Source organism: Hermetia illucens, chromosome 5 (assembly GCF_905115235.1).
Source record: "Hermetia illucens chromosome 5, iHerIll2.2.curated.20191125, whole genome shotgun sequence".
Classification (NCBI taxonomy): domain Eukaryota; kingdom Metazoa; phylum Arthropoda; class Insecta; order Diptera; family Stratiomyidae; genus Hermetia; species Hermetia illucens.
This window is the reverse complement of record NC_051853.1, coordinates 98744926-98757648: the sequence shown is the minus strand read 5'-3', so window position 1 is coordinate 98757648 and position 12723 is coordinate 98744926. Positions and strand designations below refer to the sequence as shown.

At 39.3% G+C, this 12723-nt stretch overlaps 1 protein-coding gene across 1 annotated transcript in view; it reads left to right on the top strand.

The window, feature by feature from the left end:
• LOC119658176 overlaps positions 1–7277 on the top strand; it is a 56704-nt gene extending 49427 nt beyond the window's left edge. The window contains exons 6-9 of the mRNA XM_038065443.1: positions 5757–6109; positions 6171–6339; positions 6400–6708; positions 6768–7277. Of these exons, the coding sequence (XP_037921371.1) occupies positions 5757–6109; positions 6171–6339; positions 6400–6708; positions 6768–7187 (1251 nt within the window). The 3' untranslated portion in view covers positions 7188–7277. The remainder of the gene's footprint in view (positions 1–5756; positions 6110–6170; positions 6340–6399; positions 6709–6767) is intronic.
• Positions 7278–12723: the final 5446 nt, after the last annotated feature.

The following is a 12723-nucleotide window of genomic DNA, read 5'->3' as shown; positions in this document are numbered from 1 at the left end:
ACGTTTTTGTGTTGAATATGCTACTCCTAAAACTTAGCTCGCCTCTTGTTACGCGGCTGCCTCTTCACATATCATTATCCGTTAGTGGCGACTTTCTTCGGAAACAAACTCTTTATATGTCATTATGAATTCTTCTAATTGGGTTAATTTAGCGTAGCAGCTAAACATTCTTCTACCTCCTGCTTCTTCTATGGCGCTTCAGTACAATGGAGGTGCTTGGCCTCGCGAAATCTTCGTATCGATTTTTCCCGGCCCAACGACGGCATTTTCCAGTTTCGAAAACCTGGCAGCGTCCTCCCATCCCAAGATTATAGCGATCTTCATGTGACATTAACCTGTAGGAGGGCATCTCCTCAGGTATTTCCTTTGTGATTGCCCAACTCTAGCTAGAGCCAGGCTATGGACACTCTTTCCGGACCCCAGACAGATATTTAACTGTAGGATGGAAGAGCAGCTTTTCTTCATGATTGCGACTGGCTGGCTATGAAGATTTGAGCCGGCTGAGCTCTGCCTTTTGTTCTTACTCCAGAGCAATTATGGTCTTGGGAGTTTGTGGCATCAAAATGGCGCACCGCAGCACTAATGGGGCTCCTCGTTAAAGGGGTTCGCACTAATGGGGCTTCGGCGGCCGCTGATACCTAACTACACACCTATCTTTCTCATCCGTTTCGAAATCTTCCTGGTGATTGTCTATCTTCCAGCTTGCCTTTGAGTAGACAGCTGGGAATACTTCTGTCGTCCATACGCTTTAGTTTGCCTCCCTAATTCAACCTTTGAATCTTAATATGGACAGGAGTTCTCGGTTCGCAGTACAACAACCCTTCACTTTCACTGGCCCTTATATTCTCCTCATTATTTGGTTTGGTACTTTTACTTAAGTCTAAACAGGGTACGCTGAAACTTGAAATTCAGACAACATTTTGTATAGCATCGATCGGTAGATATTGTCATATGGCGGTTGGCAGTCAACGAAAATTTAATAGACGACAACGTTGACTGAGACTGATCAATCGTTGAGTTTGCAAGTCGAAATTCTCCTTAGTAGTCGCCATCAATAATTTTTGAGCAATCTTTCGATTAGTTTTGACAGTACCTTGCAATGTGCACGCAACAATGGTATCCCTCTACAGTTCTCCTGATTGAGTTTGTCACCTTTTTCATTAGTAGGGCAACTGGCACCTTTGCGTCAATCTTGCAGCATAGTTTTGTCAGACAACATAGTGTCTATAAGCTCATAAAGCTTGGTCGCCGTCTACCTATCCCTTGATTTTTATAGCTCCCCTGCCATTCCATTCACGCTGGAGGCTTTGTTGTTTCTCAGCATCTTTAGTACATCCTTGACTTGAATTTTAAATAATGTCTCTTCAAGTTATTGATCAATATGCTAATCTCGTCATGTGAATGACTTTACTTCTGTTAATTTTATTCTGCAGTTCACCTCTCTTCACGCCAATGCCATCGACTACCTAGTGTTCTTTCTATATATGCTCGATTTGTTCTTTTAACGCTTCACCGTTTTTGCTGCGGCTTCTTTTTTCGTCCAGCAGCTTTTTAATATCAAACCTGATATCAGAGGTGAAACTGCCCTGGCAAGGTAATGGTTCTTGTTGCAATTTCCACTGTGGTACGAGCGTACTTAAAAGACGCTAGATGTAAAGAGAGGTGGTTGAGCGTCGCGTCTGCAAAAGTCTACTTTCTCCAGTTAAGAAAACAACTCTATGAGACCGGCATGTTCCTTAGTAAGCCTTCTACGCTCGTTGGTTATATCGCTTTGTGTTGAAATTACCGAATATAGTAGTTGAGTCTTTCAACACCAATAAGTAAATTACTGACACAAGGCAACCATTAAATTCATCTTTTGCGGAGCTGTCCTTTCCTTCCGTGGTAGCATATAACTTGATTAGCCTAACGTTGAAAAATTTGGCTTTTACCCGAAGCGATATTTTCGTTGATTAATCTTTTAGTTCTGTGATGCTGCAGGAGAATTTTTTTGAGTGGTAAAACGGTGTGTTATAAACGTTTTCCCCACTAGTATGCTTTCGAAGTCAAACATCTTGCCGCTTAATAATTTCATTTACAGGACCGCCATCGATCTATCTTTTCGATCTATTCAATGAAAATTCGAAAAGTGTTAGTTCTAAGCAGGAGTGCGCATTCCAGTTTCCAAACTTGTATTCCTTTTTCCGTTGCCGTAGTCGTCATTGTATTTCCGATCCGAGGCTCGATTTCGGCTTGTAATAATATACCGAGAACAGAGTGGCAATTCCCCAACCTGGCCGAACAATCATCTCACCTCTCTTTTATAGTGCAGAGAACCCTTCGTTCATCGTCTTTCGACTCCTGCCCGAGGATATCAACGTGGGGGCGAGATTAGGATTTGACAGGAATGGTAGGACTCTGCGTCTATTACATGTTGGTGATTATATTCCCGGATCCCATGAGGGCATGGGATATACCGGCGGTTAGTACACGAAAAATGAATTGTGCTGAGGAAAGTATAGAACCAAGCTGGATGGTAATTAACCAAATTCTACTCTTTGATGAAACCTAGCCGATGTCCTACTGAATTCGATAGAATTGTGCAATGCAGAAACTTGGCGCTAAGGACTTATTGTTGTCGTTACTATCAGTAGCTAGGTTATATAGAATGCTTGAAAAATGTCCCCTCTAATCCACATGTTACCCAATAATAATAATACTCCTTGGCGCAACAATCCAATGGGATCAGGGCCTTGAAGTGTGTTAGCGAACTTCATTCAAGACTGCAACAGTACACTACAGGATAGCCTGTAGGAGGCAATGTGGTCAGCATTGCGCTCGCCCGAGATTATTACCCCGATTTGACTCAGGTACCCATTCACAGCTGAGTCGGCTGATATCCGACGTCAAATCACGCGATACAAATACTACTGCCACCAGTGAGATTTGAACCGCTACCTTCCGGACGACAGTCTTGTGCTCTAACTACTCAGCTATACAGACAGTTATGGACATGTTACCAAAGGAGAGACGATAAGTAATTTTGCCTAAGTTTCGTAGATCAATCAGAGCCCAAACTATTATATGTTTATAATATATAATTAACCTCGGCTCTCGTAACAATAACGCAAACTATATCTGTCCTTCATCATCATCATCATCCTGGAAAGCATCAAACGACATCTCTGGTTTTCAATCCGGATCTTCCTACATTGACCACATCAACACCATACGGATCATTTTCAAAAACAGTCCGCGGAATTTAGACCTTCGCTCCTCTCCATCAATTCCGAGAAAGCAATCGGAAGCGTGAACAGGGAGTGTATCTGGGGTATTTTCCGCAGACCGGACGTTTCGGAGAAACTAACAGCGATTACCAGAGCGACATATTATGACGCAAAATGTCACGTGCTGCACAGATGCAAAATTTAGGATGATTTTGATGTCCAAATCGGAGTCTACCTGGGTTGCATCTTCTCATCGATATTATTTCTTCTTGTTATCGGTGACGTTTTTCATGCTGAAACGCATTTCAGGTAACGGCGAACGATGGTCCGTAGGTGCCGTTGACGCAGTCCACGAATGTCCTGATGGAATTCCGGCGAAAGTTTGCAAACTGATGTTCGCGCAACTGCCTGACTTTCTGCTCGGGGCGCCCAACGTTTATCTGAAGGAGGACATTTCTCCTTCTCTTTGGAAGGTGGTCGTCTGCATGCCGACCGCTGTGTATGCATAACATGGCCGGGAAAGTACTGGAACAGCTTATTAGGGGTAGACTTACTCAAGCGATCAGCGCTGACGGGGACTTATCCTCAAGACGTTCGAGTTCAGACCAATAATCCACGGTGAAAGCTGTTATGGATGTCGTGAATGCGGTTCATCGAGCTATCTCGACGGATAATGCTCCTCATAACGCTTGACATTAAAAAATCCTTCAATTCCATAAAATTTGATTCATCATCATCAACGGCGCAACAACCGGTATCCGGTCTAGGCCTGCCTTAATAAGGAACTCCACACATCCCGGTTTTGCGCCGAGGTCCACCAATTCGATATCCCTAAAAGCTGTCAGACGTCATGATCTACGCCATCGCTCCATCTTAGGCAGGGTCTGCCTCGTCTTCTTTTCCTACCATAGATATTGCCCTTATAGACTTTCCCGGTGGGATCATCCTCATCCATACGGATTAAGTGACCCGCCCACCGTGACCTATTGAGCCGGATTTTATCCACAACCGGAAGGTCATGGTATCGCTCATTGATTTCGTCATTGTGTAGGAATCATCCATCCTCATATAGGGGCCAAAAATTTGATTACATTAGAAAATTCATTCCGCGTGCCAAGCTATCTCCTGCAGATATTAACGTATTATCTGAAAGGAGGATTAATAGTCACGGTTTTAGCTTGGGCTGGAAAAAGTAAATAGTAAGTATTCATCTCAACTAGAAAGAGAATCCCGGTCCTTCACATCGACTAATGGCGAATATTGGAGGCCCTATGTCTACTTCGAGACGTCTTCTTATAGTAACAACGCAGCCCGTTCTGTCCTTCGGTACGGTAATATCGGGTGATGCCCTTAGAAAGGAGGTAAATCGTAAGCACCTTGCCCAAGTGTAAATATAGACAGTTTTGCGAGTGGCGTCTACTTATGGCACTCTCTCAGAACTGCCGGTGAAGGTGATCACAGGAGTGATCCCCGTTGCCCTACTTTTTGAGGAACGTAAAGCTATCTACAGTCACAAGGGTGAAGATTTAAAAGAGGTGATTGCCCCTGATTAATGTCAACGCGCACTTACCGAACGCAACTCTCTTGGTAAAATAGACCAAGAGACACCTTTCCCTTGTGCAAGGTAGGGAGGCTTTCTTCAGTAACTTTATGCAGAAACAGAAGAACTCTCTACAGACGACATTGTCAAAGAGACGCTGAAAAGTGCTAGCAGGTGCAGTCGTGTTGCGCATTATGTTTGGGCTCTTCTTGTTGCGTAGAAGATTAGGGTAGACGGCGGACCGAATGGCAAGGGGTTCCCTGAACTAACAATTCCCTCCCTTTTGTCCCCTCACATTCGAGAGAAAAATTCCCTGACTTAAAGAATCCCTAAGCCCGGCGAGCGAGGGGGCTAATCCGATGTAACGGTTCTAGGCTAGTTCTCTAATAACAGAGAGGTTTTTAGTTGGTATTCCAGCATACTGTTGCGGGAGTCTAACAGTCTGCCTCATAAACCTCTAAACCAAAAAAATTGAGTGCAACCATATATATCTTTTCTGATCCATTACCCCAACTGCTTAAGTTATGGTTCCGACCTAGTTGGATGAAAGAAGCGGCATCATTCTGCCGAACACTGAACACATGCTCATAGGAGAAGCTGGTTACCATTGAAGTCAAACTGGATTCTTCACTTTATTCCAATCCAAGAACTGAACTTCAGATCAGAAATGGAGTTCGGATGGTTTAGTGGTTAAAATCATTTGGGTGTCGCCAAATCTTGCCGCTTCTAAAAAGATTTGTATCGAACGTTAGCTGCCTCAGTTGTGAGTAAGTACCATAATCAAATCAAGAACAGTAATAGTAGGCCATCCATACTAAGACCGTTACCTTATAGGAACTACGAGCTCTAACACACTTTGCGGATTACAACTGTTGTTGCTGTTCGATTATTATTATACTAAATAAACTACAGAACAACAACAGAAGTACATTATCATTACAGATAATGTTGACCGTTAGCCATCAACTCTCTTCTTTACTTTCCTTAATTAATTCTCCATTTCTTTACAGATGCCGTCCGAAATAAACAAATTTGTTTCACCAGATCACTTGGACAAGGCATTTTTTAAAAGAAGCCTAGAAAATGGGCTCAACGTAAGCGGAATTGACATTGTTGATTTCCAAATAACTTTGGGAAGTCAACCTGGCGATAACTACACAAGTACAATTTATCGAGTCAATGTCATATACAAACAGCCAAATTCAGGAAATGCGGAAATCTCCCTAATTGTGAAAAGTATTCCAATAGATGAGCACCGCGCTTCACTAGAAGAGTTAGGAGTAGTGGATAAGGAGGTCAATGTTTACGTTGAGTTATTGCCCAAGCTTTCCAAAATATTGGGTAATACACCAGTGGCCCCAAAGTCAGTATTAATCTTCTGCTAGTGTAAGAAACAGATTAATCGTTTCTTCTCCTTCGAAAAGATGTTTCGATGTTTTCAGAGAGCCTCACTGCAATATTGTATTCGAAGATATGAAAGTTTTGGGATACAAAGTTGCTGATCGAGAGGTTGGACTGGATGAGCAGCACTTCAAAGTGGCTTTGAACAAAATTGCCAAGTTTCATGCCGCATCCATTCAGCTCTTGAAGAAGGTAGAAAGTTACTCCCTTCGAACGAGCCACCATTCTGATTCATTACCAATTTAATTTCAGGATCCGGCAATTGAGAGAAACTATGGTGACGGATTCTTTACAGAAAAGTCGGTAGTCGATAAAGTTTTCGAAATGTTGTTTAAAGGAAATATCAAATTAGCTGCCGAAAAATTGAATAAGATACCAGGATATGAACGATTCCATCCAAAGTTGATGAAAATCCATGATAACTACAAAGAAGTTGCTTTGAATACGGTAAAACTTGATCCTCAGAATGATATAAAAGTATTAAATCATGGTGACTTGTGGGTGAACAACTTTCTTTTCAAATATGATGAAGAGACACAACGGCCAACTGACATAGTGTTTGTAAGTTTCCAATTTCGTAGAAAGATTCTCGTTTTTCTGACCGATTTCTATAATATTAGGTTGACTACCAAGGAACCTTCTTCAATAGCTTGGGAATCGATTTGAATTATTTATTCGCCACGAGTTCTCAAGTGGATGTGCTTATGCGGAAAATCGAACTAATCGAAAAATATTATTATCCTGTATTCGTGGAAGCACTGAAGGATTTCGGAAGTGGATCTATCCCCACTCTCCAAGTTGTGATCAATCAAGTAAAACAACGAGAAATGTATGCCCTACTCTGCCTCATTGGCGTCTTACCACTGGTGTCGATGGATCGAAAAGAATCGAAAAATAATAGCTATGAACAATTTGCAGATAAGGAGAAGGCGCTCCAAAAGACGTTGATTGGAATGTCCAGCGAAAGATTTTCCGAGTCACTGAAATATACCGTGAAAGATTTAGAAAATCTTATTGACAAAACAATAAGTAAATATTAACGTATTCCGTTCGTATTGTTTGTTTAGTTTTCAAATTTATTTAAAGTTTATATGAACACTAAAGACAAAATGCATTCGTTTATGAATTAATCTTTTGTTTGGTTTATTCAAAACATAAATTACCATGTTTCCTCATTTATCACTTTGAAGGAAGATTTCGTCGGGTTCAGTAGGAAATATATCCAAAACCCGTTTTACAGAAGACACATTTCCAAGAAACCTATAGTGCATATTATTAGAGCCACAAACAACGACGTCTGAATCGAGGAAGCCGAAGCGGATGCCGCCAACGTTACATTTTCAGATGCTTTATCATCTTATCATCCCCCTTTATGCTACTTTCCCTGAAGAACATTGAGGACAATGAGCTGTGCCACCTTTTGTCAAACACCTCCACCTAACAGCGTATGCTTATTCTCTTACCGGATCACAGAACTTGGACAAATGGCCCCGAAATTAACGAAATGTTATATACATTTCGGAGCAAAGAAAACCAAGATCCTCAGGCTGACGAATTGCCGCACGCTTCCTATTTGCATTAGGGATTCGTCTAAAGTGTCAGACAAAAAAATTTTTCGATTTTTCGAAAATCGAAGCCCTTGAAAAGTTACGTTAGTAAACCAGAGCAAGTGTGTGTTCATAACAACTTTTAAACACATTTTTCTCAAAACACAATTTTTTCAAACTACGACCATGCTATCTCGAAAACTATTTGATTGATTCCACCTAAATTTATACAGCTCTGCCAGTTCATAATTACAAAATGAACTAGAATGATCATAATTGCTTCGTCTGTTTGTATCAGCTATACAAGCCCAAAATAAACTGCGAAAAATTGTCTTCCTCGCCTAAAAACCGGACAAATTGTACAAACTGGTACTGCAGGTTTGGGGTTGGGTAGGGCTGACAACCCTATACGGAAAACAATTTGTTACGAAGGAACGGAAGGAAGGAACGAAAGCAAAATTATGATTTGCTCATTTTCTCATGGAACATGTGAGAAGGAGCTATCCGATTCCCAGTCCCACTATAGTGCTGCTACAACAGCGTTGCAGGAGATGCGTAGGACAAGAGCCGCTTTCCTAGAGAAGAGCCACTACATCATATATTATAGTGGTAATCCTGTAAATCATCATAAGGGCAATATCTATGGTAGAAAAAGCAGACAAGGCAGACTCTACCTGAAATGGAGCAGTAGCGTAAGTCTGGACGCCAGACAGCTTTGAGGGATATTAAATTGGTGAAACTCTTTACAAAACCGGAATGTCTGTAGTTTCTTATTAAGGCAGGCCTAAACCGAATACCGGTTGTTGCGTCGTTGATGGTAATGATAACTTTGTTAGTAATAGTGCGATTTACGCCAAACTTTGTAGGATAATGTTTTATAGTATATTACTGCGTTTCATGATTCTATTACTAAATTAGGGGGGGGTTAACTGTCAATTACTAAAAATTGTCCTAATATGTTATTATAATATTAACTTTATTTGAAAAGGTATCGGTATGATATGAAGGCCATTTCGGAGCTTGGGCACCATACAGTGACAGTTTTGCGATTTTCTTCAAATTTTTCGATTGCATATTTTCTAAGAACGGGTCGTGGAAAAAATGACCACTTTTCAGCCCTCGCCTTTCCCCCTTTAAAAATTTCGAGTAGGATTTGATTTGATTCTCCACATGACCATATTTGGTGAAACTTAAATTCCACACAGAACAATTTAACTCACTGCGTACGTGAGCATTCATAGCCCCCACATTTTCTCCGAATTTTATATCATTCGATAGAACCGTTGTTGAGGAAAGTGCGTGTGACAGACAGACAGTAAATCGATTTTAATAAGGTTTTGTTTTACGAATATCTGCAAAGGGCAAAGGACTGGGGAGAAGTAGCTAATTCATGTATAAGACTTTAACATTTCACTCGAATGTCCATTATTCTCGTTAATCAGTTCGTGAGAACATTTGAATTTTCCTATTTTTTTTTTTTTGAGGTTTTGTGCAAAACATACAAACATTTCTCAAAAACGCCTAAACCGTACGAAATTTGGTGGACAGATGGGAATTATAAAATCTCACGCATATAGTAAGTGACATAAATTTAGGTGGAGTTTAAAGAGGGGCTCCTAACACAAGCAAAAGGGGAATTTAATTTTTTTTCATTGGGAACAGACGTATGAAGTATCAAATAAAAGGTTTCGGTTACCACTTTCCGAAGCTGATATTAGTTTTCAAGTGGGTGAGTAAAGAGTTAAAATGCACAAACTTAGCAATTTCGGGTGAATTTACTGAATCTGAAGCCATGCAAACAAGATGCTGACGTCATAATTAACGAGAATAATTACCATTCGCGTCATTTAAGTCGCATTTGTGAAGAATTTACTTCTCGCCAGCCTTTTAAGGTTTTGTGTGTACGTCTCTCTGTCTGTCTGTCACACCCGATTTATTTGAAAACGGCTGGATCAATTTTAACAAAATTGGGCGAGAACGCGTGTGTGTATAGCAAGTGGCGCCAATTTGTGTTGAGTTTCAGGAAGGCCGCCCATACATACAAAAGGGGGGTGTAATTTTTTTTACAGAATATGGCCCTGTGGGGTATCAAATGATAGGGCTTGATTAGTATTTTTCGAAACTGGTCCCATATTTTATATCGCATAAAACATAAGGGAGTGAGGGCTCAAAATATAAACCCCAAAAAGTGTAACAGGTTTCGTTCTCAGGACCTATCCAACCGAAAAACCAGAAAAAAATCACGGTGGTGTATCTAAACGAAGTTTTGTCCTCAAAATACATCCCGTTCCAATATTTGCACAAATAAAGTAAATAATAGTATATTACCATATTTTGGAAATTTTGCCGGAAACCCCCTCAAGTTCACGCTAGAAGTTCAAGATTTGGCAGTGATATAGGAAACGACAAAGGCATAACTGTGTGACGGAAATCTAACTATTATTAACCAAGTTACATAAGGTGAAACTTTTACATTTTATTTTAATTTCGTGTATTCTAAAAGGTGTATGATGTCATCATAACATATCAATTCGTCAATACAGCAACAAAATTAACGCATCTGAATGAGGGGGGTCGCAGGGAAATATTTCCTTTCAGGTTTTTAATAATTTATATATAAATCTCAATTACTCGAGACCACTATATGTATGTATTTATATGTACAGTAAAGCTTTGGGGTAGTGCCTTATTCAGATATATATATTTGTACATTAAACTAGCGGTATTCAATATACGAATGTCAATTTATATAAGTGCATATATATGTTAAGTATAGCATTCAGTAATAGGCAACGTTTGTTTGTTTAGGGTGAGCATAATATTTACGTCTGTAATATGTACGTATGTCTGTAGTTTGAAAAAAAAATTAAGGAATATTTCGGGTTTTTAGCCATATACGACTCCAAAAATGTGCGTTGAAAGTTCCTCACAAAGTTGAACCCAAAAAACCTTTTTACCCGAAGCACCTGCTTACGGTATTCCAACGTGTTTGTATCTGTTGTTGGTTAAGTTCTTCACATTTGCCCTCATCGCTCCTCACATAGGGAAACACAATACCTTTTATGCGTGAAGCGTCAAGTTTCCAGTTATTTGCATTTTAATATAAATTGCGCGAGGCGGACACGTGTAAACATATATAACATATGTGCGAATAATGCAGCTAATTACTGGAAATTATAGTAATATACTATTATTAACTTTATTTGAAAGGATATCGGTATGAGGGGACTTTCGGAGCTTAGGCACCATATAGTGGAAGCTTCCTGATTTTTTTCAGATTTTTCGGTTGGACAGTTTCTGAGAATGGGTCCGTTAAAGAGATGATCACTTAGATCGACCCACTGTCACCAGTGAGATTTGAATCGGGACCTTCCGTGTGCCAGCCTTGTACTCTAACCACTCAGCTATCTGGACATAAATAGTTATATCCCTTTCGAATTAATATTCGAGAAGGAAGTAAATCTACTTTCTGAACTACAAAATGCTGGCATAGACCCTATCTATAATAATACAGTTAAAGCTAAATATCGACTACAACCAATAATTAACAGAGGAAAATACCTATTAAGTCAAGCAAAAATGAAAACAAAGGATAGCAAAGATAAAAATGCTACTCCCATTCAATTAATCATAGGAGATAATGTACTATTATCTGTAGAAAAAAAAATTGGAACTACTCTATAAAAGACTTTAGATCACAATATCAATCAATAGCGTTAATTGATAGATAACAGACAGCGAAAATAATAATACATACAATTACATAACAAGTAAGAAGCAAAGTACAGGTATGCATACAAATCTTGCATTTAATACAATCACTTGCAAATAAAAGAATATGCAACCTATAAGGGCAGTCAGTACTATAAAAGTAAATAAAATAAAATAAAAATCATTAACAGCTATGTATACTATTATATATTTAAAATAGGTACATAGTAAAAAAAATTATGAATGAATACACTCATCATTCTTTTTATTTAGGTGGTAGGTGAAGAATACTAAAATTCTAGTCGATCAATATATTTCACTATAAAAGTGAAAATAACTTAATTTAGTGCCATTCAATGCACCATGATCTAACACTAAAACAACCTCCAACTACACCACCTTCAATAGTAAACATCTTCCCGACAGATATGTGCAATCAGAACATGACCCGCTGGATAGAAATAGCAAAAATCCACATAAAGAGTTATTCCTTTCAAACAACTGATTACATTCCATTCGCAATTTGGTTTACCACCACAAATTATTAACAAGTCGAGAAACTGGAAGCTGGACGTTTCAGATAGAAAGGTTTTGTCTTCATCGTATGTGAAAAACTTTTAAACCCAAAATATTACTTCATATTTTTTCAAACTACAAAAAATTCGTGCATATTACAGATGTACATATTATGCTCACCTTACCAAATAAACATTGCCTACAAATTACCGAATACTGTATTCTATATACATGTATATAAATTGATCATACCTGCCTGAAAGTGTACATATGTACATATAAAGTACATGTATTGAATAAGGCTTGTTCAATGTACAATGAATTCGACGCTACTCCTAGGCTTCATTTACATATACATATAAATACTTACATATGGCTGCTTGAAGTAATAGATATTGATATATAAATGATCAAAAAACTAAAACGAAATGTGTCCCTGCGACCTCCCATTCACGTGAGCTAACTCTGTTATGATATTCACGAACTGATATGTTATGATGACGTCATACACGTTTCAGAATGCACAAAATTCACACAAAATGTAAAAGCTTCACCTTCTATAACTTTATTAACAATAGTTGGATTTCCATCAAACTTCCCAAAACTATGCCTTATATTATCAACATCAACGGCGCAACAACCGGTATCCGGTCTAGGCCTGCCTTAATAAAGAACTCCAGATATCCCGGTTTTGGGCCGAAGTCCACCAATTCAGCCATCGTTCCATCTTAGGCAGGGTCTGCCTCGTCTTCTTCCTACAATAGATATTGCCCTTATAGACTTTCCGGACTGGATCATCCTC